General features: G+C 38.4%; 1 protein-coding gene across 8 annotated transcripts in view; it reads right to left on the minus strand.

Annotated features, from left to right (window-relative positions):
- The window catches only part of TRPS1 (transcriptional repressor GATA binding 1), a 286,919-nt gene extending 275,131 nt beyond the window's left edge, over positions 1-11,788 (minus strand). For 3 of the 8 annotated variants that reach the window (XM_063131072.1, XM_063131071.1, XM_063131068.1), the window contains exon 1: positions 10,656-10,696. In XM_063131072.1, the coding sequence (XP_062987142.1) occupies positions 10,656-10,665 (10 nt within the window). In that variant the 5' untranslated portion in view covers positions 10,666-10,696. Of the gene's footprint in view, positions 1-1,622; positions 1,655-10,655; positions 10,697-11,656 lie in introns of those variants that run through there. The other 5 variants (XM_063131073.1, XM_063131070.1, XM_063131076.1 and 2 more) reach the window with 4 other exon arrangements.
- Positions 11,789-27,519: the final 15,731 nt, after the last annotated feature.

A 27,519-nucleotide genomic window follows, 5' to 3' on the forward strand; every position in this document is an offset into this window, starting at 1 on the left:
ACTCTTTTCATCAGAGACTTCAATTTTCCATTCACTTTCATAAAATAATTTAAGCGGCCAAATAAAACCCGAACACAAAATTCATTACTCTTCATTGCTTTTATCCCATTGCCATAAACATCTTTAAAGCAAACAAAGTAAACTGAATACACGCAGATTTCTAAACTTATTCCAGAGCTGACGAACCCCTATTCTCAACGACCTTACAAAACTAGCCACAAGTATAAGTGGAACATGAAAGGAGATTTTCCCCTGCCCATTAGTATCTGTGTCAGAATTCTCATTACATCACAGTAAATACTTTAAACTTATTAAAGTCTTATAGAGAACAAAACAAACACATGTTTTCTGTTAAAAAAAATGTGCAGCACGTAGGGAACTTAATTTGCATGTATTTTTAGAAAGGATGGGTCCTGTGTTTATATATACACAACATAAAAAGACGTTGACATGGGAGGGAAGCTGGGATAAAAATGGAGAAGGAAGGAGAGATGGCAAAAGATATAGCATGCTTTGCGGATGAGAGAGTCATACCTATATAAAAGCAAAATTGGTCCGATCATTTTGTGTGGATGAAAATAAATGGCTACCGTATTTCACCTGCCGCAGGACTTTTCACCCGCCATTGTGGACAGAGATCTTTAAAAAGAATTTTTTTAAAGAAAAACAATTCCTTAGAAATGCTTGTGTATTCAAAAAAGGTGGTATATGGACCACCTTATATACTATGTTACATTCTTACAAATAAGAGATCTTCCTTAATAGTGTAATTTGACCTTCGTCGGCTTAGTGTAGAGGAAAAAAATAGGTGTGGAAGTACAAATCAAGTCATCAGTGTGGTTACCTAATCATTTCATTTGTCTTAGATTAAAAATGGGGATTTTAATAGGATTGTCACTAAAACAAGCCTACACTGAACTCTAAAAGTTTGTTTAAAAGTACTTCTGAGCACCTAAACAGTCTATGTTCACTGCCTAAATCAAGCAACATATCACAGAATAATTTCCCAAACAGATAATTTTCCAGTGATTTTCATTAACTACCCTCAAAGTAGGGCCTGCATCTAAATGCCATAATATTTATTTACAACATCTAAAAAAAAGACTAACATGGTTCTTTAAAAAAAAAAGTATTTAATATGCACCCGGCATTATGTTTATACATGCAACAGAGTATCTTAATTTTTTTGATGGTAAAAGAAAGGTAGTATTAAGATATGGATAAAGTATACACTTTTGATTATAGCAGACAGATTTATGTATATACCACAGAATCAGTCCAAGCCCAAACTGCCAATTGATCGAACCAAGGAATGTTATACTGTGCTGTACAACTGAGATACACGTTGTTAGCACATTTTTGGTCTTATTTATTTTCTTAAGGCAGGAAACATGAGATTTACCTTACAAAAATAGTAGCATTCCTACAGTATGTTCAGCCGACTTCCATAGGATTAAATTACATCAAGTTAGTGGATAAATATGCAGGTCACGGCATAATACTGACTACTCTCTATGGTTAGTTCAAAGACCAATGGTATTAATGTGAGATCTTTCCTATGCTCCATTTGATAAAAAGAGTACTTCCACATATGCACGAAGAGTTCTGCATCTTTCTCCTACCATTATTAGAGAGGCACAGAGATCTGAACATCTGGAGTTCTGATGGCAGAACTTGCTGTTGGAGAGCCATCCATTCAGGAATTCACTCATCCCAATTTGTCCAGCAGAGCCAGTACTATCTGACCTTCAGGGCAAAGGGAAAAAAACCTCATCTCTCTTCACAGATATTTGCCTGAAGGGGTCAGAGAGGGGAAATTTGTTTCAATTTGAAGTAGTGATGGTTTGTGTCTATTTAGGCCTAACAATGATCTCTACATGTTATACCAGTCTGTTTTGTACATTAGGCACATAAACCAAATTCTTACAAACATCCATCCCTACTTTTCAAACATTTGTGCAGACACAGATTTGAACCCTATCGACTTATAAATATGTGTCATCTTCTGTAAAACTCTTGATTATTATTTTTTCCATAACCAATCTCTGCCTGCATTTTTGCCTACTCGCCTCTGTGTCTCTGTTGTGGTGACAAAACGATACACATCAAAAACCGTTTTAAACAACATCAGATGGAAGAATGACAAAACACACAGACCCACACACGTATTAACGATAAATCTACTGCATATTCTGTGTAAATAAGATAGATCCAGTGATTAAAAAAATACTATCTTCTGAACTATATAGTTCAAACCTAGTCAGATATTTACACTCCCCATTTTAGAGCAATACTACTGCCAACTGCCAGGGATAAAAAAAAAAAATACACAAATCAAAATATGTTACCTTTCTTCAAACAATGCTGCTGTTCATTATATAATAGAAACTGTCATACTTAATCTCTCAGGAACCCAGAAATGGTAGATTCTTGGGCCAGAGATGGTTTGAAATGGTTTGAGGCAAAACTGAAACATAGTATTTAAGTAAATCTTGAACAGGAACATGAGCACGATTGATGAACATTTTACATCATCTTCCACAGATGGGAGTTTTAAGTCTCACAACTGAACTAACAACCCTGGGGAGAAGCAAGCATGCTGTATTCAATCTTTGCACAGGATTGGAAAACCTATTATTTTCCACCTTTTTCTTCCTCATTATTAGAGCAAAGAATTTAAGTTACATATAATAAGAGAATCTATGGATAGCAACGACACTCAGGTTCAACGTACTTGGAAGAATCCCAGTTAAAGTCTATTAAAATTTGTATGTAGAAAGTTTCCATGCTATACTATTTCTGGATTAGCACATAAATTGGTTTGATCTTATCTACAATTGTGTGATAAGCACCAATTTGGGAATTTAAATGCAAAGAAGTACGAGATACTGAGTGACATGTGGTAAGCAAATTTATATGCAGCTTAATCGATAAATCAGGTGAGATGTAGTACCAAGATTAAGCCATTTCACCACAATTTCCTTCAATGGGAGGAGGTCAACCTAAACTATTCCAAATATCTTTCAAATCCTGCCATTTTTGTATAAAATATATTATCAAAGGCTGTAATGTGTATATTTTTATATGATGCAAGTAACTAAGCAAAGTTTTGTAACCATCTAATTTTATTGCATAATCTAAAAATATGATTGGATCAGCTTTTCCCCAAAAACAGCAATTACATGCTAATCCCAAAAACAATATCAAGTTCCATCAAAATGTGTTTTCCCCAAGTGACAGAAACAGCCCCACAAGAAGCGTCTATAGATGAGAAAGTACTTGAACAGAGTGACGTTGAAATGAAAGTTAAAGAATGAAACAAGTTAAGTCTAGGGTTTGAACTCCAAGGAGAACTGACATTTTAAAAAGTGGTGCCACTCAATTATAGTTCTCCACTTTGGGTGGGGTACCCTTTGACTGGGTGGAGCGCCTCCCCTAAAGGAAGGGAAAACTGGCACAAGCTAACTTGGCCTTTGAGAGATTCTCAAGTTTGCCAATTTATGAAGTCGCACCAGCGTCAACTTCACCAAGATGTCTCTTGCCTAATCCAGTTACAGACAGAAAGTTCTGCTGGTGCGAAAACCCTAACTTGGGAAAAAGAAAGGGGAAATGTGACTATGGGAGAGAATAAAGTAAATGCTAAGTTTTTAAAACTTAAAATAGTTGAAGAAATAATCATCACCAGCATTTGCAGCATATTTTAAATGTTGACTGTTTATCTTCTCGGTAATCACCAAATTTGTGAAGCCAAAAGAAGTATAAAATAAGCCACAGAATGAATGTAAGGTGTGTGTTTTTATTATGTTTGGTTGATTGGGAACAGGCTGATTATTGGGATTTGCAATGCCATTTTCCCATTGTAATGTTCAAATGTTTCTTACCGTACATTAACAGGTGTAAATTATTACTTGACCTTTTTTTAAACTACTAACTGTTCTGATAATAGCAGTTATTAATCCAAAGGCAAATTGATTCTCGAATTAAGGAGGAGGGAGAGAGGGAGGGAAAGAGCAAAAATACATTTCAAAACTTCATAGGGAAACTTTGCTTTTTCCAGCTAGTTTAAGTTACCATAACCTGAAATGCACCAGGATTCACAGAATGCATTTAGAGAAATCTAGCAGAGCTCAGCGGGAAAGTTGTGTGTGTGTTTTTTAATAACTGATTGAAAACAAGAATAAAAATAACTGTATCAACAGGGTCTTTCTTCTCCAGGCTTCAAGCCCGGTTTTTCCTGAGTGCTTCAAAAAAAATGGCAGTTAGGCCACTAAAACCAATCCAGAACATTATTAAAAGTTAAAAGCTACCAATTACTTCTGTCTGTTCTTTTAAAGCAAAGTTTGGCATTACGTCAGTCGGTTTAAAGAAAACAAGACAGAGAGAGCGCACAAGAAAGAGAGGGAGAGAAAGTTTCCTTCTTGTATAAATAAAACCACCCGGGGAAGGTGTCTAGCCTCTTGTAAAGGGTTTATTGCAAGCTTTAAAAAGGACTTGTTGCATTTTGAAAAATTAAATATTTTTATTAAATAAATTTCAGAGAGGGAACGAAGTCAATCTGTGTTTGGAGGGGGGTAGAGATTTCTCATATAGGAAAACCCATTGATCTCCTATAACTACAGAATCAGATAACGTATTAAAGGATAGAACTTGTTGATTGAATATACTAAGTAGAAATATTCCAACATTATACACTGACTCCCAAAACATGAAAAGTAGTTTTTTACAATTTTACAATGGACATCACTCAAGTTCTTGGGGGGGGGGGAATCTGTGGTAGTGGGGGGGGTAGTTATAAACACAAATGGATAATATTCTTCAGATAGAGTATTTTATAGTATAACCACATCCTACATGTAGGAGTTTGATAGGAAAATTATGGGATGCTATAAAGTTGGCTATTAGACAGCAGAACTTTTCCATGTGCATTATGATTGAGGCACACAGAAAACCATGCTGAATTTGAGATGCATGGAAAGGCAAGTCTCTAACTAATATGACATTTCTTTTCATCTAACTCACTGAAGTCACCATCACTGATATATGGGCACCTCAAACCACCAGGAATTTATTCATGCATAAAGACTACAGCAGAAGCTACAAACCAGGCAACTGAATTAGTGGGAGTGTGCAAGGTATGTACAGGTAATAGGACTAAAATAGAAGAAATCCGGAGAAATGAGGATTTCCCAACCATCCCACAATAGTGCCATGGCAGACCTCCCCCTCACTAATTCCAGATTAAAGATTTTTGTGGAATAATCCCCAGTTGTACACTTCCCTTTAATTTTTCTTGCTTAAAAATAGGCCATTGGGCCATACAGTTGAAAGCCGTCACAGTACACTATCATTTTAAATAAGGGAAGGGTGGGAGGGGAAGACTTTTGATACAAGTATGTTATGGGCCAATGAAACTAACATCACCACAGACTTTTAAATAGTTAGCTTCAAAGTCAGTTCTATAAATTAATTCAAAAGTAAATCTTAACTTAAAACCCTGTTACACCTTTAGTAAACATTTACTCTACAATACTGTAACCGTTATCAGTGAATATAATACTATTGCTAGAAACTTGATCCATGACTGTGTCAATCATATCTCATAGAATATACTGTAGTCTACTGTCATTAAAGGAAGGATATGAGATTATTTAGGATTTTCAATAGAATTGGAATTAAACTGGTTTAGATCTAATCATTTTAAATCTAACTAGATTGTGAATTGGGCCAATAATGTGTTACGATGTTTTACGATGCAATCCTATGTACATTTAGGCAGAAGTAAGTCTTATTGCGTTCAATAAATAAGACTTACTACCAGGCAACTGTGCATGGATTGTAGCCTCAGGATACAATCCTGTGGATGTTTAGACAGAAAAAGGCTGGCTGGTGAATGCTGGGAGACATAGGACATTTTTCTGTCTAAATATGCATAGGACCGCACCATTAAACTGATTCAGGCAGCAATCCTATACATATTTACCTGGGACATATTCCCATTGAATTTAAGAGGACTTGCTTCAAAGTAGACCTGAATAGAATTGTTCTCTTAATCCCAACTAAGTGAATGGGATAAACAGACTAAAATGTAAGGTCTTCGACTTTACTGTTTTATATGCTGTCTTTTTTTAAAGTTGGGAAAGAAATCAATATAACAAAACAATTCGGTTTCCTTCCTATCTTGCACTGAAAGTAATCATGTAACTATCAAAATAGTCTATATTTGGGTGGAGGTTTTAACTGTCAAAGCTAAATCATAACTCTGTTGTAACAGTATATAAGAAGGAAGTTCAAAAAAGCATGACAAACTTTTTAAAAATGTCTTCCTTTAAAAACACACGATTGAGAATAAAACTTGTATTTTAGGAGACAAAAATAAAAGTGCAACAGGTATGCGCTAATTAACTTTTCCGAAAGTTAATAATCAGTATTAATAAAAAAACAGTTTTTAATGTACACACTTTAATCAATAGATCAATCAACAAAAAGGTATGTTGATTGATCTGTGGTGCTGAGAACTGGGCAGTTATTTTTTTAGCCTGTTTTTGGAGTGCTACTGAAATAGGAAATGAAAAAGGGAAAGATTCAAGAAGACATTTCTTTCTAACAATAAGTAGAAGATTTCTTCAATATCTAAAACGAGCATCTTTAACATGTCTTGCTATACAGGTGTCTTGCAACTGTAATCAATGGAGTCAAGAGTTAAAAGGTACATAATTAATAAGCTGAAAATCTTTAACTGAGTGACAGCTGTACTAATAGTTCATAATAGTCAGCAACCTGAAAAAACAAGTAGCCTTCCTTCCTACCTGACAACCTCAAAAACTGAGAACCTAGCCAACAAAGACTTTCCTGTACCTTAAAACACACACACACACACACACACACACACACACAGTTATTTGTACAAAACTAATTTTAATCGCCTATATTTTGAATTGTGAAGTGAAATATTTGGGGCAGAAAATTCTACATTTATGGTTACCAAGACTGCCAAAAATACAAATCTAAACTACTTCACTAGTTGTCTTGAGGAAACTAAATTAAGCAAAAGCAAACAGCAACTGGAAAGTTGTCAGTCTGCTGAATGAATGGCTTCATTTTACAGACCAACCAAAAATCCTAACATCAGAATATCTTGCTGTCTGAAGCCAATCCTTTGACCAAGAGCCTGATTCCAAACACGTTACGGCAAAAGTAATTCTCACTGATTTCAATGAATCTTAAGTCCATCTAAATACTCCTAGGATCCTGACCCACGAGTTCCTAGTTTATTTCAATTAAAAGCACATTAAAAGCATCATTAATTCCCACTTGGTTTTTCTGCGGACAAAGAATAACTTTTTTCAGACTCCCAACCGGACACGTTCAAAATATTTCACCACATACTGTCTTGAATCGTTCACCACAAACTTTGTAACAATGTTAATTGTGGTACGGCTCGCAAATGTTTATGGCAATAATTGTTGGCAGTTTGGCTACAGGTGGGATTCGAAATATGTTCAATTCGTTATTATGTTTAAATATTGACAAATATGTATAGGTCAGCCACATATATCCAAAGACATGCATACACATTTTAAGGCTTTTACTAATTATGTACGAATAATAAGTAATGGCAATGATGAAACTCATCCTTTTCAAGTTCCATAAAAAAAAATCAAAAAGAGATGCTTCTGAAATTATTAAACTTTATAGATTCCTAGTTGACCAAGGGTACAGATCACTTTCAAAGAATGACTCCATAAAGCAAACTACCTTCTTACCTTAACAGCAAGAAGTAATTAGTCAGTGTGACCTTAATGATTGGAAAACGGAAGGGATTCCTAAGAGCTTCAATGAGGCTGAAAAACAAAATATGGGCTGAATGCTGAAATCTAATGAACAGTCACTGTAAGAAACTCTTCTTACAAGGACTGTTGCTTTTATTGCCTTTATCAACAGAGCTGCAATATGCAAATGATCTATATGTGTGCACATGCTTCGTACAGAGCCGATCTAGAGTGTAATAGGGGTTGATTAAGGCTACAATTCTGTGCATGGTTACTCAGGAGTATTCAGGAAACTCAGTGGAACGTACACAGGAGCAAACATGCTTAGACCCATGGTGGGGAAATGATATATCAAATGTTATAGGAGAGAAAGAAACTTCATAGGAATATACAAAAAAGTACACAATATTATTATTTATATACACACCTCCATAAAAATAACAGTTTACTTTATTGTTATAAAGTATGCATAGTTATATTCAACAAAGACCTCAAAAAGCAACTGCTTGCTTTGTAATAAATGCATTTAAAAACTAATAATTAAAATCCTGGCTAACTTGATACATTGAAGTCTCAGACCCCAAGTTCTCCAAGTGCCTACTTTGGGGATGTAACAATGAACTCAACCAAACTATTCTAGAGTAAATCACAGCCAGAACAGTTTATATTCCACTGATGAAAATATACCTTCTGAGGCCCAAACACTTCAAAACAGTATCCGAGATCATATCCTAAGCAAGAAGAAGAAGAAGAAGAAGAAGAAGAAGAAGAAGAAGAAGAAGAAGAAAGAAAACTGAAAACTATTAGAAGTTTGTCATGAACTGGCTCAATAAAAAGCAAGTTTATATTCTTCCTTACCCATAATACTCAGAGTTAGCATAGTGGATTGTGAACAAAATTCCCTCTTAGATACAACTCTGAACTTTATCATGTCAATTTAACTTGTGAATGTAGCGCTAGAGATTTCAAGTTTTATATGAACCTAAGCAGCTGCACAATAGTATAACACTGATGATATGTAATCTACAATCTAAAGTTTAACTAACCTTGCACCTTTTTTAAAAAAGGAAGAAAAGCCTCAACGTTTTTTAGGAGAAAATGAAGTGTTCCATTTGTCCATATTTGTAACTACAGTTGTTAAAAAAAAAACTTGCAAAATGTTGATATCATTTCCAGACAGTTTTGTCAGTATCACAATTTACAGGAAATAGTTGGTGTTCTCATGAAAGCTTTGCATTTACTTGCAATAGCAAGGAGACTTAAAAAAAAAAAACTTTCTTTACAGTTCGCTTTTGCTAAGATTTCTAATATTCCACTCTGGTGAAACTTTTGAAAGGGCTTCCTCGTCTAATGGATGTATTGTGAACAAGAGGACACAGCTCTCTGTTCACACAGGACTACTGTAAACTTTTATTGTTGCTTTGTCCCCATAAGGAACTAACTCTTACCACTAATTTGAACTGTACATTTGTAACTCTGGCTTTTGTTTACTACATAATCGATGCAACATTTTATAAAATTATTTTTAAAGCCACAAATGTCAAGAAGACAGTAGACAAACTCTTCCAACAGCTATACATCGGAAGATTCCTTTTTAAATATTTTTAAATGAGGGGAAAAAAAACCCACCAAATTGTAGAAATAGAATATCAGGCCAATTAAAATAAATATTGCGCTAACAGTCGACAGAAAGAACCAAAAAGTCTCCGCATTCCTATTATCATAATTATTATTTACTATTATCGTTAACTTGCAGTTGCATTCACGATAGGATGGGAACTAAATGCATTCACACATAGAAATATAAACCATCTAGTCTACGTGTCTTTCCAATTCCTCATTTGCACTTTTTCTTAATTGCTTTTTCTCCAACTTTGTTCCAATGCTTCCTGGTCATTGGCAAGAGGATGAATGGAAAGCAGGTTCCTTACAGGTCTCCTCATGTTTACTTCATCACTTGGCCTATGACTTTTTTCTTTCTCTCTTCTTTCAGTCAATGAAATTCAGAGGTTTGACATTTGTGGATAGAAAAAACATAGTAGCTGACGTTCAAATGTACTTATGGGCTCTCTTTAGTTCTCTTTAAGAAATGTACATACGTTTAAGAAATTAGTTGTCGAAGGTCCTAAAACGTGAAGGAGCACCTTGTTTACCAGAAAATGAAAATAAACAGTGAACCCAACTAAAATCTACCAAAATGGTAGGTAAAATTTCAACACTGGAAAGAGCTACTGAGATCTAGCAAGCGTCCCTTTATGATCAAAGGCAAAGATCAGAGGAGGGGGGGAAGAGACCCATGGGGTAGAAAGTGTCAAGTTTGCACTACAACCTCTCTCTCTATTTTTTTTTTTTAAATAGAAAAAGCTCCTTCCTGAGCTTTTAATAACAAGCCATCCCCCCCCTCCCTGGCTTTATTTATCACAAGTTACTATCTGCACCACTGCAATTTTTCCTTCTTAGAGTATTAGGAAGTTTTCACCTCTCCATTCATTCAGTTCTTTCAAAGGGGCGGGAGGGGGGGAGTAAATCTGTCACACAGATCCCAAGAGTAAGTGGGGGGGGGGGGGAGATCAATGGAAACTAGACAAAGTAAAGTATAGCAAACCTAGGAGTGCTAAGCAGGGGTTTCCTGGCCTTTTAAAAAAAGGGGGTTCTTAACTCCTTTAAAAAAATGTAATCACGGCCAATATGCCACCTTTTCCTTTGGAGGGGGTGGGAAAAGAGACCAGGAGAGTTGTCTCTTTTTCCCCCTTCCACATCTAAGATACAAGGTAATATCATACAATGCTCATCCACTTGGGAAGTTTTTGCCCACCCTTTCCCAAAAGTTCCACACATAACACAAAATCCCCACTCACACTCACGCACATGCACATACAAACTTACTACTCTTCATGATGATCTCCCCTCTTCAGCCCGGATTTTTGTCACGATCCCCATTTTTAAAAAAAAGAAAAAGAAAAGGAAGCAAAAGAAAGAAAGAAAAGAAAAGAAACTTCTTCCAAGAAGAATTCAAAACGTGCACAGATCTAGAAGGTTGGCAAGTACTTTGGATACAAGACTGGCACACAAAAAATAAAATCCAATCCAATCAAATAGAATAGAAGAAAAGAAGAAAAACCCTGGGCTGCCCCTCCTTTGCTATATTGAAGGGAATTAAATCAAAGCTATGCACATAGGAGGGGAGGAGAATCAGGAAAGACACCAGTAGCTTTAGAAGTTCTTTTCTTGTTGGGGGTAAGAGAGGGGGGGCAAGGGGGAAGGGCTTCCCTTTTTGCTTCTCCTCGGCTGCTGAACTTGACCCCTGCTGACTCCAGCGACAGGGCTACTGCAAGTTTTCAAGTCGCCCATTTCCCAGGCATCAACACATGGTTTTGACCCACAAAAGCCAGACCCGGGGAGGGGGGGAGGAGGAGGAGGAGAAGGATTAAAAAATAAATAAATAAATAAAAACACCCAAAGTGTGTGTGGGGGGGGGGAATCACTATGAAACCTGAGCTCTTGCTTCTCCTTTTACACTCTTTAAAAACACACACAGAAGAGGGGGGGGAACTCCCTCTTTTTTTTCTCAATCAACCTTAATTCTCATTCTCTCTTTCTCTCTGATTTCTCATGGCACACACAGCCCCAGATACTCACGCGCAATATACATTTGATATATATATATACACATATATATACCCAATCAACACAAGTCACATACGCAGTGATCATCAGAAGCAGGAAAGGATCTGCACGCACCCCATCTCCACCTCCCCCCCCCCCCCGAGACACCATATCTAAACACACAACACGGTCCCTGATCTTGTTATTTCCAAACAGCCTCCCTCCCCCACCCCCCAACCAGCCCAGCTTTGAATATCTCCCCCACCAGCAGCACTGCTTACCTGTTGATTAATCAGCAATAATAATAATAATCGCAGCAGCGTGAAAGATGGTGGAACTGTCGCTTGAGCCATGAACCGTCTTTCTGTTGTTTGCAACAGAGTTGATCTTGGATTATTTTGGAAGAGGTGGAAAGCGCGCGGGGGGGGGGAGGGAAGGAAGGAGGAGGAAAAGCAAAGAAAGGAGGAGGAGGAGGAGGGAGGAAGAGAGAGAGAGAGAGAAGGAGGGGGTTAAGAAGGAGGGTAAAAAAATAAAAAAGATCTGCCTTTACAACCCCCCCCCTTTCTCGTCCCCTCTGCTGATGGGGAGAGAGCGAGAGAGAAAGGGGGAAGCGTAAAAGACCTGGATGTGCCTGGTTATGTTTATAAAAGGAGCGAGGGGGAGAGAGAGGGAAAAGAGGAGAGAGAGAGAGAGAGAGAGCCTGGCTTCTAGTGGAGCAAACAAGCCCCAAAAAAGGAGGAGAGCCGAGCAGGCTTTGGAGATTGCAAGGAGATCAGCTCTTTATCAGAAATGTTATCGCTTGTCAGGACCTCAGTCTCCGAGCATTACGTCAGTTTCAAGACACCAACACTATTAATATCAAAGGGAGCCTTAGCAAGAGAAAAGCGCCACCCCAGCCGGGGAGCCCTTAAAGAGACAGTGCAGGCGTCCCCTGGTTGCCGCTGCCGGCCTTAGCCCGGCCTCCTCCGCCGGCTGCTCCTCCTCCTCCTCCTCGGCGTCGGCGTCCTCATCTCTCGTTCTCGCTCGGGCTCTTTCTCGCAATTCGCGGCGGCAGCGGCAGCAACCCCACGAGGCGGAGGCGGCTCGGGGAGAATCAAATCATTCACACATCTTTGCCCTTACATCTAGAGAGGGCGGAGCGGCCGTGTGTGTGTGTGGAAATAACACTGCTGATAAACAGCCACAGAGCAGGCCTTTCCCTGGAGTTCCCCCCCCCCCGACCCCTCCAGTTTTGCAGAGAAGGAAGACTTCCTTACCCAGAGAAGCGATTATTATTTGAAATGCATCACGCAGGAAGTTTTATCCAGACAGCCTAGGAGCAGATGAAGCCGGCTGATACCGAGTTAGACCCCTGGTCCATCTAGTCCAATATTCTTGACTCTAGCTGGCAGCGGCTCTGCAGGGTTCCAAGCAGGAATTTTCCCCCCCCCCAATCTTGCCTGGAGATGCAGGGATTGAACCCGAGACCGTGCCAAGCATGTGCTCTGCGCTCTGGCCCCTCCCTTAATCAGGCTGGTTTTGCATAATTAACAGCATAATCCCATGCATGTCTACTTAGAAGTAAAGTCCCTTTGAATTCAATGGGACGTAACTTTCATGTAAGTGCATAGGATTGCAGCTTCAATTGGGATGGGGTGAGTAGTGATGGGAGAGCACTTTGCAGAGATTTGGGACACATTCTGTCATGTATATAAACACAGAATAATAGGGATTCTCAAATGCTCTCCTTGGGGTGAGTGATGAAAATTAAGTTTGAAAAGAAAGAAATATTTTCAGGGGAGAAATTTAACTGAGCAAGAAAGAAACTACATATGAAATATAACTGGACATCCTCGGTCTGAAAAAGAGATATTAGGTCATTTCATTTAATGCAACATTAAACGAGATGCTATATGAAAAGCAGTGCTGAGACAGAAGCCCTCAAGGGTTTGTAATATACGTAGTATATGTTCTGAACAGTTCACTCTGTTGTTAGAAAAGTGTAAGAAGAGGGACGCTGGCAGAAATTGGTCAACTGAAACTAATCTTAAGTGTACCTCCAAATCTATATGTTTACACAGAAATGTTCTAATTAACAAAAGTCATGTTCCCTATATCAAAAATTACCAAAATTCTGTGAAGTATTTAAGTATCTACAAACAACTCTGAAAGAACGTTCAATGTGAAATACAATAGCTGTTAATATATATAAACATGCAGAGCATTTTGAGAGCTTTTTTCTATAGCTAGGTAACTTGATGTAGTTTGTTTCTCCCTAGAAATACTTTTTAAACTGACTTCGAACTTTAAGCAGTCATTATCTGGTTCCTTCTTGCTCCTACTAAGAGCTTATCCAACCAAGAAGCATGAAAAAGCTAATTATTAGCTAGAAGTAAGGTTATTGCTCCCAAAAATATGTTATACTCCATTCAGAATATATTCCCTCAATGTGTAATTTTCAGAGGAAAAAACATGTGGTATACAACCAAAATATTTCAACTTTGTAAACAAAGTAAAATAATAATAATTTGCAATAATTCTCCACACCTTGTGTATAATATACTGGAAGATGTGTAAACTGAGTCATAAATTCATACTCCTCCACTACCCACTCCTTGCGCGTGCTTGTTCTTTTGTAGGGTTTGTCTGATAAGTGCTTCATGAATAAAAATGCAATAATTCAGAGGCAAGCGGTGAACTTGTAAGGTAAGTAAAATAAAGCTGCTTTATCAGACATATACCATGCTGCTTTAAAGAGCGAGAAGAGAACTCTTAATATTGTATGATGTGGAGGCCTGATTATATACTCCATTACCAGGAAAGCAAAGAAAAGTATCACTCATATCTGTGGTAGAATTTAAAGTCTGTAACTAAGGTCTGCTTGCATTTTTAATGGCAGAATAATTGTCTGTAGTAAGATGTCATAGAAGCACTCTTTTGGGAAATGAGATCTCCACGTTTTATTTTATTAAGGTATAAATCCAATTGTAGAATATATATTTTTAGAGGAAGACAATGTGTAGAATAATTTACACAAACAAGGACTCGAGTTCATTTTTCTACCAAGAAGGTTTTATAACACTCTAGGATACTTAGTTTAAACTAAACAGAGTCTCATCCCTAAGTAATTTATGGCCCAACATAGAACTCAATTAATCTAGTAATAATCTATTGGTCTCGGTGGTATGAATCCAGGTGAAGTAGGAGCCCTTTGGTTTAAATGGGCCATGGGCTTGGCTGTGAGGTAGCGACTTAGAATATGTCAGAACAGGTTTGTCAACCAGCATTCCATATGGAAAGTTTAAATCAAAAAAATATGACTATTTGTTACATGCCCCTGTTTGAATTAAAATATACAAAGGCAGATTCAGCTCTCTTTTGCACAGGAGTCAACATTGTCACAGGTTGAATTTGAAAAGGGAATGATAGCCAAGGCTCCTCTCAATCTGAGTAATACTTCCCAGCCCCCCAGATGATACTCATTTTAAATTATAATATAAAATGGCTAATGACTAGGTACCAATACATCCTATGATACGCATAAACATTATACACTTACACACACACACACACACACATCTTTCCCTACTCAAAAACACTGCTTGAACAATAAGCCACTTACTTGTTAACGCACAAGATAGTAAAAGGATTTCTTTTTTCACAGTTCACTTCATAAATGGTAAGGCAAGAATGCCTTATTATCCAACAGAAAAATCCCGGGAAAATGTATTATTTAGGAAAGCGTCTCTACAATAGTTTGCCTGACGTACGCAGCAATTTCAGTCAAAATAAATCAAATCACAGAGATGTTATTAGAAAACGCCTTATGTTAACCATAAAAGATCCACAAAGAACTTAACAAAAGCAAAAACAAACAACAATACAGCAATACAGTAAATTATTTTATTTATGAAATAATTTACAGAAACTTTTTAACTTCTGTGCTCCAATCAGAAGCATGTGTCAAATATGTAGAGACAGAGGGCGTCATAGTGTCCTTTTGCATCCTAAAATAAATATTTCCAACTCATGAGCTGATGAAATAATTGCTTGACTGTAACCTTTATTATAGGGTATGCTGTTATGTTATTTTCCTTCAAATACTTGTCAATTTGCTTTTGAGACCCTCAGCATTTGCATGGTATAAATTCTATTAGGAGAAACATTGAATGTTACTGTCAAGCACATCTATTACATGTTATTTTACGCTTACAAAATATATGTTGTTCTTTGAAACCAGGTTAGCTACAAAGTAAGGCAGTTTTTGTCACAGGAATGCTATTGATGACTGATACAGACTATAAACATAAATCAGTTAATCCAACTAAAGATATATATACTTTCCTTTCCACAAGAAAAAAAAAGCATGAAAAGATTAAACTGAGGTCCAGTCCCACCAAAGTTAAGCACTTTTCAGTCTTATTGATTTTGATGTGCTTAACTTTTTTCCCCATTGAAAACAGTGCAATTAGTTCCTTCCTTAGCTCATATTCTCCACTGAGACAGATTAGAAAAACCAGTGACGGTTACATTTTGAAAGAAAACAGTACAGCAGTCTTTGTTTATCAATATGAAATAACATGCCATTTATGCCTTTATTGTTTAATGCTGAGAAGGCGGGTTTTTTCCCTCTCATTTTCTCTCTCTCTCTCTCTCTCTCTCTCTCTCACTGTTGTAGTTTATTCAACATAGATACAGAGAAGGATTAGCAGTTAAGCACAGGCATACGTGTTTTACAATTTCAACCTTTTAGCGCATAACTTCCTTACTTAAACTACTAGAGCCTATAATCACAATGATTTTACCTGATGGAACACGTTTTTCAGAAATACAATCCAGCTGTTTATTCTAACATGTCATAAATTGCAATTCTCCCAAAAAGACTGTAAGACTGACATCCATCACTCTTAAAATGTCTCTTGCATTTGCAGTCACACCACCAACAAAGGATTTCTGCATTATTATACCCCAGGTTAGTAAGATACGAATTCTAAGGGTGCCTTTGCCCAACACGCAATTGCCCTGGAGGCCATTTTGAGGTCATGTGTATTCATTACCCACAAGACAGCCAAACAGCTGACTGTTGGGTGGCAGACAAAAAAACTGGAACCTCTCCAGGCCCAGTTTTATCTGTGTGAAAGTTCTGTAAAAGCCATTTTCTTTTATTGTCTTCCTTAATTAGGGTTTATGAGGAGCATTTCCTTAAGTGTCTCAAGTGCTGCATTGCAAAAGTCTTGGGAATCGCAACACCATTGCTGACAAGACAGTGTGCAGTTGGTCCACTAGGGAACAGTGTGCAGTTGGGCCACTTGGGAATCTCAACACCATTGCTGACAAGACAGTGTGCAATTGTACTGCAAACCCATGGGCGCATGGATTTCTAATAATACCCATTTTGGCCCTGAAAAGTGCTCTTGTTCCTCTAATTACCTCTGTGTGAGGAAACCATCAGAGCAGCTTTGTTGTGACTAAAATACCAAGGAGGAAGAAGCCTTTATCTTCTTTCTTTCCATGAAATTGATGGAGGCACTAGAGTCCTCTTTGGAACAGGGCATAGAAAATGTGTCCCATGCACAGATGAACATCCTTATTATTTTCAGTACCTTAACCGCAGTGTTAAGAGTTGTGTGTTGAACTCTAATTCGCAAGGCTGGATCACAGTGTAGAGGCCACCATTCCAGGTGCGCTTACCAGAGCTTTAATTTTAAAATAAGTAAGTATTGTCAGCTTATGCTAGGTTTCAAACTCACGGGATTAGCCTGTTGTAATTTTGGAAGCCAATGGACTTCCATTGGTCAAGAAACAGATTTCTGTGCTCTTCCTGTATTCTGTGGCTGCTTTGTCCTCTTTATTTTATTCATACTACAGGAACGCTGCCCTGAGATGTCTCAAAAGACAGTAGCACTTAAAACTCTGAGCTGGTCTTAAAAGATCTGAAGAGATTGTATGTCTGTAATCAAAAGAGATGAGTTAGACTGTATGACCCCAATCGTCCTCTAAAATTGTTAGTGTCCCAAGGGGCTCATCTACATCAAGCAAGATATTGCACTGTAAAAGCAGTATGGAAGTGGTATATAAAAGGTAGGAACCACACTGCTGCTTTATAGTGGTATTGAAGTGCACTGACAATTGTTGGGGGGCACTGACACATACCATATACCATACCATATACCACATACCAGACTCCATAAGTCCTAACCCTCCATTACGTCTAACCTATTAACCTAGAAATAAATGTCCTTCTGGCCTATGTGGTCTCACTCTATTATCTGCAAGGGTGGCTTTATAATAGTGATCTCCATGCATCAAATGCAGACAACAAAAGCATTTAGAAAGACTGTTGAGGGAATATTTCCTAGCTTCAAAATTCCAGTGCATGATCATAAAGCTAGGTTAAGCCCTTCAGTTGTCTAGTCCAGTGGTCTTCAACTGGTCCAGACCTGAGACCCACCTCAAACTCCCAACCTGCAACATGGGACCCACTTTCACAATATTCTCCATGCCCAACATGGCAGCAACAACTTTGCCATGACCCATCTGGACTGATCTCACAACCCACTTTTGAGTTGCAACTCACCAGTTGAAGACCCCATTGCAAGGATCCATACAGGTGTGATTATCATTCATGAGAAGAAGGGCTTTGATGGCTCAAATGGGGTTTCAACACAAATTCATGAAGGATAGGTCTACCATCAGCTCTTAGTCATGATGACTTATTGGAACTTCCATGATTAGAGGCAGCAGGCTGGTGGGCAAATAACAGAGGAGGGTAGTTGCCTTTGTGTCCTTGTGGGCATACCAGAGGTGTCTGACTGCCCACTGTTGGAAAGGATGCTGGTCAAGATAGATCCTAGGTATGATCTGTAGGGCTCTTATACCCATAGAATTTGCAGCTGACAACATAAAGTAATGATGCATGTGTGAGTCATAACAAAATTCACACAACAACAACAACAACATTCAAATCACCCAGTATCACCTAAAATATTTTTCTAAGAGGTCAGTTCGCACATACATCTGCTAGGTATCAAGGGCTTCACAATCACATAATGCATAAATCATACTCTTTTGAACCAACCCAAATGGATATTCCATTATCAGGCAGCTGCTTCTGCTGCTGCTCATATTGTCAGGGTAGTTTATCCTAATATTTAATGTAAAATTGCCATTCTAAATCCTAAGCCTGAACATTTTTGGTAGAAAATGTCTAAAAAATATGTTAGACTTATTATATTTATTTATATCTTACTTTTTCCCCAGTACTGGGACTCAAGCAGTTAGTATCATGTTCTCATTCTCTCTCTCGAACTGTGTGTGTATTTATATTTAAGATTTTGTTCAATAATGTAGAATAAATACTGTGAATTGTCATGAGCCTGAGGTTTTGTGTTGAGTATACATTTTAATTCTACACACCATGGCTCACTGTACATATACCCAGTGTGATGGGGTGGACAGAATACTGTCCTTAGACTAATGAGATTTGAGTTCAATTCCCCACTGAACCAAGAAGCTCATTAGATGACCTTGAGTCAGTCACTGTGAGCATCATCAGGCAAGTGTTTTATCGCACGCTTGTTACTGCCCACTCACAATTTTCCACATGTCCTTTAGATGACGATGTCTGCCTCCTGCATGCCTCCCACTCCTTCCGCTTGTTTTTCCATCACAAAAAAAGACATGGAAAATCCAACTTTTTTTTAAAAAAACAACAACAACTTGCTGCCATTCCCTGCTGTGTGCAGGAAAAGCAGCACAATAAAAATAGCCGCTGAATGGGCTACATGGTCGTTACTGCCTCTTTCTCTCACCATGTAACGAGATCGTTGCTATTGTGGGACAGCAGCAGGAGGCCATAGTGACGGTAGGGAAACTCGAAAATTCCCCCGTCTGATGATGGCCTATTTTTCTCTGCCAATTCTCACAGGGTTATAGTGTAGGCAAAATGAGATCATTCTATAAATGCCATCCTCTTGTCTTTGTAGACATGTAATAAATGCATGTACAGTGTGAACAAATCCATATCTACTGACCAGTAATCCTCCCTGAACTCGATGCAGCTTTCTCTCAGGTAAGTGGGTATAGGATTGCAACTTTAATAAATTAAAAGAGTATATCTACCATGTCTCTTTCTAAAGAAACCAGCAACGGTCTTTTGACTTTGATACTATGCACTGAATAGCATAGCAACATAGGAATCTGCCTTATACTGAGCCACCTTGGTCCATCTAGCCTAGTATTGTCAACACAGACTGGCAGCAATGGCTTTCCAAGGATTTATTTATTTATTTATTTATTTATTACATTTCTATACCGCCCAATAGCCGAAGCTCTCTGGGCGGTTCACAAAAATTAAAATCATAGTAAAACAATCAACAGGTTAAAAGCACAAATACACAATACAATATAAAAAGCACAACCAGAATAAAAACCACGCAGCAAAATTGATATAAAATTAAAATACAGAGTTAAAACAGTAAAATTTAAATTTAAGTTAAAATTAAGTGTTAAAATACTGGGAGAATAAAAAGGTCTTCAGCTGGCGATGAAAGGAGTACAGTGTAGGCGCCAGGCGGACCTCTCTGGGGAGCTCATTCCACAGCCGGGGTGCCACAGTGGAGAAAGCCCTCCTCCTAGTAGGCACCTGTCTCACTTCCTTTTCCCAGCCCTACCTGGAGATGCCGGGGATCGAACCTGGGACCTTCTGCATTCAAAGCAGGGGCTCTGCCACTGAGCCACAGCCCCTTTCCTCCCTAGCAACTCCCTTGAATCTCTCTCATTTAGAACCAACTGCTACATTATTCCCAATACTCAAAAGCCAACAGGTAAAGTCAAAGGCAAACTGGTCCTTCCCACAACTAGTATTATGGGAAGACCACTTTGAGGAAGGACTAGAGTGTAGTGGGCCAGTAGCAGCATGCCCCATTGCCACAGTGATCCCTCCTTCCCTCTCTCGTCTTTGTTTTGGCAACAGGACACCAGTTGGTACGTGAGACCTCATTTTGCTGATCCTTATTCTAATAAATAATATGATTAAAATGTTTAACTGTAAACAGGAAGAGGCGCAGGGCTCTGATAGGAATAGTTGGTGAAATAGACAATGAAACCGAAGGGGGTTAAGGAAATGCCATGATCCCAGTATCAATATATGTATTCTATGGGACCAATGGGAAATATTCCCTGCCCCCAGACCAAAGCAACCCCAAAATTATTTGAAATCTTTAACAAATGAGAGATTACACTATAATACTGAAAGAGCACCTCTCCCAGCATTAACCTACCCATATGCTGCACTCATCATATAAGGTCCTCCTACAGGTGTCCAAAGGAGACTCAGAAGGTGGCAACAAGGGAGAAGGCCTTCTCGGCTGTAGTCTTCTGATTATGGAACAACCTGCACAGTGAAGACCCACCTTGACATCTTTTCGGGACCAGGTTACAACCGTCTACTCTCAGGCGTATGGCAGCATTTGATAAGACTTTTAATCAGGTCCTGGATTTTTTGTTATTGTTGATTTTTAAAATTGTTTGTGCATGTGTGTGTGTGTGTGTGTGTGTGTGTGTGTGTGTAAGAGCTCCATCACACGTAATTTTTTCTCTGCTTTCCCTCCGCTTTTTTTAACCTCCGATGCATAAGCACGTCAGGCTTATGGTTCCTTTCACCTGAATACGCTGCTCTTCCAATTGTTTGCTCTTCCACTTTACTCCACTCTGACCCTTCTCTTCCTCCAAGTACATTGGTTACTCCTTCCTCCCCCCCCCCCCGCCCTTCACAAGGTATATACAAACAGGTCCTGTCAGTTGAGTACTTCAACCAGACCACCTTTATGCCCAGCAAAAATGGAATGACCCTTTAGTCTGGCTCTTTGGGGGCATCGAGGGAGTACAATCCTGTCTCTGCAGAGATTTGGCCATTGTACGATTTTTTTTTTTTAAAAAAAAAAACACCCGCTGTTGAGCCTGGGATGCAAGGTTTTGGTTTTTTATTGAGGCTGGGAGAAATCGCTTTTCCCTGCCAAGACCTGATGCAATCCATTCAAGCCAACAGCAAAGTCTCCCGTCACAGCACATGCCCCCAACAAAAGAAAACTGGAGAACAGCACTACACAGAGGCTTAAGGGCACACTAAATTCACTTAGGGAAAATAACCCAGACATTAGGTGTTCTAGGAAAGACGAGAAGAGGCTGGGTGTCAGCAGGACAGGCATGGTGTCATGTGAGTACTGTGCTGCAAATTCGCACACCAGGCGTGGAGCTCTGTGTGTGCTGGCTGTTTGTATGTAAATTGTTTAATTTATGTAAAATATTGTGTAAAATATTATGTAAAATATTGTGTTCTTAATGTTTTAAACTGCTCATAGAGCTTTAGCTATTGGGTATTATTATTATTATTATTTATTTATATAGCACCATCGATGTACATGGTGCTGTACAGATAACACAGTAAATAGCAAGACCCTGCCGCATAGGCTTACAATCTAATAAAAATGTAATACATAAAATTAAATAGGCTAGGTACATGACCTTACTCCACCATTTTGTTATTGGTACTCTCAGCACAGTAGTCAAGGATTAAAAGACCAAAGAAATTTACCTCCCCTCCCTGCTCCGCCCATAGGAGATGCACTAGCAAGGTTAATGGATGTAGAAACTACTCATGCTAAAACCACTGAGGGCTGCTTCTTCCCAGGCTGCACTCATGTCTTTGAATAAATAGAGGCCCTTCAGAGCCAATCCTGTTCATTAATATATTTTTCCATAAGTAAAAAAAATTACTAGGAAGATTAATTCAATGCAACATCTTTCCAATTTTGCTTAAGGTTCAATGATGCATTCAGTTATGCATGAGCAAGTCGTATTGTTTTTCAGTAAAACAAATCCCCTTGTACAGATTGAAGCCTTGATAAAAGTATATGGCACATGCTCTTACAGTGCAACATGGAGAATGTAGTTCTGGTGATCTCCATGGCAAAACTTTTCAGGCCAACTTTTTTTCCCCGTTTGAAAATAATTATTTCCAGATGTTTGAGAATAAATGTGGACATTTTGTTCAGCTTTAATTTTTTAGAAATGGGGTGCATGGCCAACTTTTTTAAATTAGTAACTCTCCTTTGCTTTTAACAGCAACTTGATTGGTAGAAAACGAACAAGAGAAACTTTTCCTGGCATGAAGTGATGAGGAAAACGTCACCTGCTTAATCTCTATATGTCAGGCACTTGTTAATGACACAGAAGCAAAGACAGAAAAACAAATATTGTCAACACTAGACTGGTGCAAAATGTCCCAAAAGCTTTGTAATAACCGCAATTTAATCTCCACATACACAATATCACGCTCTTTCTCTTCCTATTAATTAATATGGAATAAATAAAACTATCTCTGGTTCTAAACTTCCAGTCACTGCTATAAATTAACAACTTTACTTCTCATATAAATCTACATCAAAAGGCTGGCAAATTAAACGAAAATCCTTCTCTTATACCTGAAAGGGCACTCTTGACTACATGTTTTACTAGAACTACTCTTGAATAAATGGTTTCAGGATTGTGGTCTGTCAATGCTATCCACAAACTATTACGGCTAATTGTAGTATGCAAGCTTAAGCTAGCTGTGACCCAGCTTAATTACAAGTATGTTGGCTGAATAGGATTGTGAGTCACAGACTTCGGTATAAGAGTTGAGAAGCATACATCTGCTAAAGAAGCACGTCTTCTTTTCCAGATAATTTGTAGTCAGGTTGATCAGTGTCGTCAGCCACTAAAATTCTATGGCTACCCTTAACACCCATGGAAAAGTAGTCCCCCCTATAGTCATAATGGGGTCAAAACGGAGAACTTCTGCTTGGATAAAGTAAAACTTTGTTTGACTTGTATCTAATAATATTTAGTGGGCCTGTTCAGATGATACACTAAGCCATGGTTAAGCCACTAACCAAATGGTTAGTGAGTGTGTTTAAATCATGGTTATGTAGCCGCCGTGGTTAGGAATGGTTCCCACAGAACACTAAGTCATGGTTCGAATGACATGTTAAGCTGTAATGTTTAGCTCAAAATGCTTAACCACCATGGCTTAGTGTGTTGCCTAAACAGGGCTAGTATTTACATAATGTATTTTGAGTTTAATGTGACATACATTATCTCAGAAGTCTTTACAACAACCCTGAAAAGCTGGGGTGGGGGTGGGGGAGAGATGCCAAAGATGGGTCTTACCTATAGCAACCTAATGAGTTCATGATTTTAAGGCTTTTTAAATGAACATTTACTGACCCTTTTATAACCTCCAATTTTTTCTAAGTTTAGAGAAGCTGAAGTTGAACTGCTGCTATTTATCTGTTGTTGTTGTTTGTTTGCTATTGTGTTTTAGGGTGTTGTAGCATTGTTTAAATGTTACATGGCTTTTAGGTTTTTATTTTATTTTATATTGCTTGCCACCTTGGAATGTTTGGAGTCAAATGTGTGGGATATAAATTTCGTAAGTAAGTAAGTAAATGGTGGGGACAAAATTTAAACAAGGGTTGTCCTGGTTCAAATTTCACACTCAGCTACATTGGTTTACACAAGACTCAACAGAATCCTGACTCTCTGTTCATGTGTGCAGCCAATTATACTTGGAATCCTGGATCGGTTCTTACCTTCCTTCAACATGTACCGTTCCTCCAAGTAGTTCAAGTCAGTATACCCAATTCTTCCTACCTTTACCCCATTTAATCCTCTCAGTAACTCTGTAAAATAGATTTGGCTGAGAGAAAATGACTGGCTCAAAGTCACCCAGAGAACTTCATGGCTGACTGGGGACTGAGTCCAACCACTGCACCACACTGGCTGTTACGATAGATGTGTAAGATTTGGTGTCAGAGAACGTTTGCTGTGCCACCGGGTATCTTCATTTCCTGGATCTACTTCCTACACTTCCAGCTGGCACCAACCACCTTTTTTTTAAAAAAATATTAAATTTATATACTGCCCCATAGCCTTTTGTAAACCGCTCTCTGGGCGGTTTACAAAAGTTAAAAAAAAAACACCAGTGGACATTAAAAAAAAGTATACAGAATTTGTAGTCCAACCATTGGGGAACTTTGGCTTATTTTCTATTAATTCTGCTTAACCTGCTTAAAAATATCATCATCAATCATCATCAATCATCATCAATCATCATCACCCAAACAGCCCCAACTTTGCAAACCCTAGGCCAATTCACACTCACACAAGTAAATCTTCACCATACATTCACTTGCCTTTACATTACCCTCCACCCCTACTCAGCTAGTAGGGCTCTTCAGATGGAGGATGTTTCCCCTTGTGAAGCAACCATCTAACAGCACTGGAATCGCGCTATAGCTGTGCTCTTCCAAAAGAGTCCAGCTATCCAAATACCACACAGACATAAGTAAGGAGGGGAGGCGGGGAACACTCATGCCAGACTGTCACTTAATTTTATTTCTTGTAAATATGTTTTGTGTGTGTGTGTGTGTGAGAGAGAGAGAGAGAGAGAGAGGCCGCTTGCCGTGCTGAGCTCTTCCTGTATTCCGCAATGCAAAGAAGCAAAGTGGCAGCCTCCAAGCTGTCTGTTTTCACTGTAGCCAAGATTTATTTACATAGCTTGTGGTGTGAGGTCTAAGTTTAAGTTCAGAAAAAAGGAAACATCTTTCAAATACATGTGTTTCACCTTGCTTTAAAAGCGCACCCTCCATTGTAACAATAATGTCTTCTGTCAACATACATTATCTGACATACAATACACAGTCACTACCGTTAAAAATTGAATGTATACTCCATGCATTAGTGAAATTCGCTGTGATCGTTCCATGCTTGCCAATTTTAAAAACAGAGACTAATGAAAGTAGCAACATAATAAAGCAAATACATCTGTGCAATAAAGGCCTGTTAAAAAGATGAAGAAGATGTCAACAGTGAGTACAATCCTAGAATTTTTGTTTTCTTTTTTGACATGATCCCAACGTCATGCCATTGCTTTTGATCAAAGAAGACCTGTACTGGCTAAACTATACGGTTGTGTTTTCCAAATGTAGGTAGAGCTTCTCAAATTGTGAGCTGGGCTTCAAGGCCCTGGACAGACATAGGCAGTTGCAAAGTGAGGCTCAAACCACACCCAGGGCATGGAGTGTTTGGGCCACAAATTAGAGTTACATGTTCACCCGAATTGTGTGGTGCAGCTCCTGTTAGATGGTGCCACTTTAAACGATAGGTTATCACATGTTGGATAACCTTCCAGTAGATGTTCCACCTTGCATTCCGAACCCTGGATGAAGCCTTTAAGATGCAATCCTAGGCATGTTTATACAGAAAAAGCCCTACAACGCCTAGCATTTACCAGCCAGCAAGGCAGTCATAACTCCTTGTTACTGAATGTGCTCCAAAGACATGTGTTCAATTTGGCGTTCGTTCTCACGATACACATTCATAAAAGGATTGCCTTCTCCCTTTTATTGTGAATATCAACAAAACAGAACAACAACAACAAAAATTAAATTGTGAAAAAGGAAAGAAAACACACTACATATACAGGAATGTCATCATTTCCCATCAAATCTCTTCACTAGCTGCCAATTAGTTTCCAGGCGAAGTATAAAGTGTTGGGGCTCATCTACACCAAGCAGGATATTCCACTATGAAAGCTGTATATAAAAGGCAGGAGCCACACCAAGCAGCATATAGCAGTATGGAAGTGGTATATAGCATGTCTCAATGGGCCCCAACAGTTGTCAGTGCACTTCAATACTGCTATAAAGCAGTAGTGTGGCTCCTGCTTTTTATATAACGCTTTCATAGTGGAATATCCTGCTTGGTGTAGATGAGCCCTTGGTTATCACCTTTAAAGCCCTACATGGTTTGGGTCCAAGCTACCTGCAGGATTGCCTTCTCCAGTACAATCTGCCCTGCACACTCAGGTCCTCTGGGAAGAATCTACTTCAGTCTGCCAAAATTAGGCTGCCAAGTATTACCCAGAGGACCTTCTCTTCTGCTGCTCCCAGACTGTGGAATGGCCTGCCGGAGGAAACTCGTCAACTTAATAGTCTTTTAGCATTTAAGAAAGCTATAAAGGCTGATCTACTCTGGCAGGCCTATCCAGTGGAATTTTAGGATGTTATTAGGATGTTTTAACAATGTATGCTATGTTTTTAATTTAGTTTTATGTATTTTATACTTATTTTTGTTCCCCGCCTCGATCCAAATGGAGAGGTGGGTAAGAAATAAATTTATTATTGTTATTATTATTATTATGCATGCAAAAAAGGGAGAGAATTATGCATAGGTTTTATAAAAGGCAGACAAAAAGTTAAGGATATATTAGAACAGTAATGTTTAATAAACAAAAATAAAGTAAAAGTTAACAATAGTCTTGCTTTAAAAGTGCAACCTCATATTGCACAAGAACAAATATCCAACAAACACAACGTGAAGTAAAAAGGCCATTAACATTACCTTCCCAAATCATGAAGATATCATCCAAATATCTCTTATAATGTTTGATTTTATTATAAAAGATGTTATTTCCATTATTGATGTATGTCTGTTTCAAATTGTCCATAAATAGGTTCTCCAATTCAGGGGCAAATTTGCATCCCATGGCTGTCCCTGACATTTGCCAGTAATGCTGTTCCTGGAACACACAAAAAAATCTTTTTTAGGACTATCTCAGCCAGCGTACAGAGAAAACTGGTGGGTGGATTTGCTTCCCTAGTACCGCGCCAAAGAACAAAAAAAGGTTCACAACCAACCATTAGTCATGACTCTTGCTCTTGGAGTTGAATATAAGATTCTAACCCACTTCAAAAATTTCATTGGAAAACCAAAATTACTCAATGTAACAAGCATAAACTTTCAATGAATTTTGTCAAAGGCCTTCTCGGTGTCCAAAGAGACAATGGCCACCTGGTCAGTTCTTTCTCTATTTAAAGCTATCAAATCTACTACTAATCTCAAATTATCAGCCCCTTGCCTGTTTTTAATAAATCTCACTTGATCTGGTCCAACCAATGTTGTAATACCTTGTTGCAATCTATCAGCTAAAATTGCCATTAGTATTTTAATATCAACGTTTATTAGCAGGATCGGTTGGTAATTAGCACAGTTAGTATGGTCGTTGCCAGCTTTAGGGATGACTGTAATATAAGCATCATTTAATGATGAAGGAAGCAAACCC

The sequence above is a fragment of the Elgaria multicarinata genome, chromosome 7 (genome assembly GCF_023053635.1).
Source record: "Elgaria multicarinata webbii isolate HBS135686 ecotype San Diego chromosome 7, rElgMul1.1.pri, whole genome shotgun sequence".
Taxonomy (NCBI): domain Eukaryota; kingdom Metazoa; phylum Chordata; class Lepidosauria; order Squamata; family Anguidae; genus Elgaria; species Elgaria multicarinata.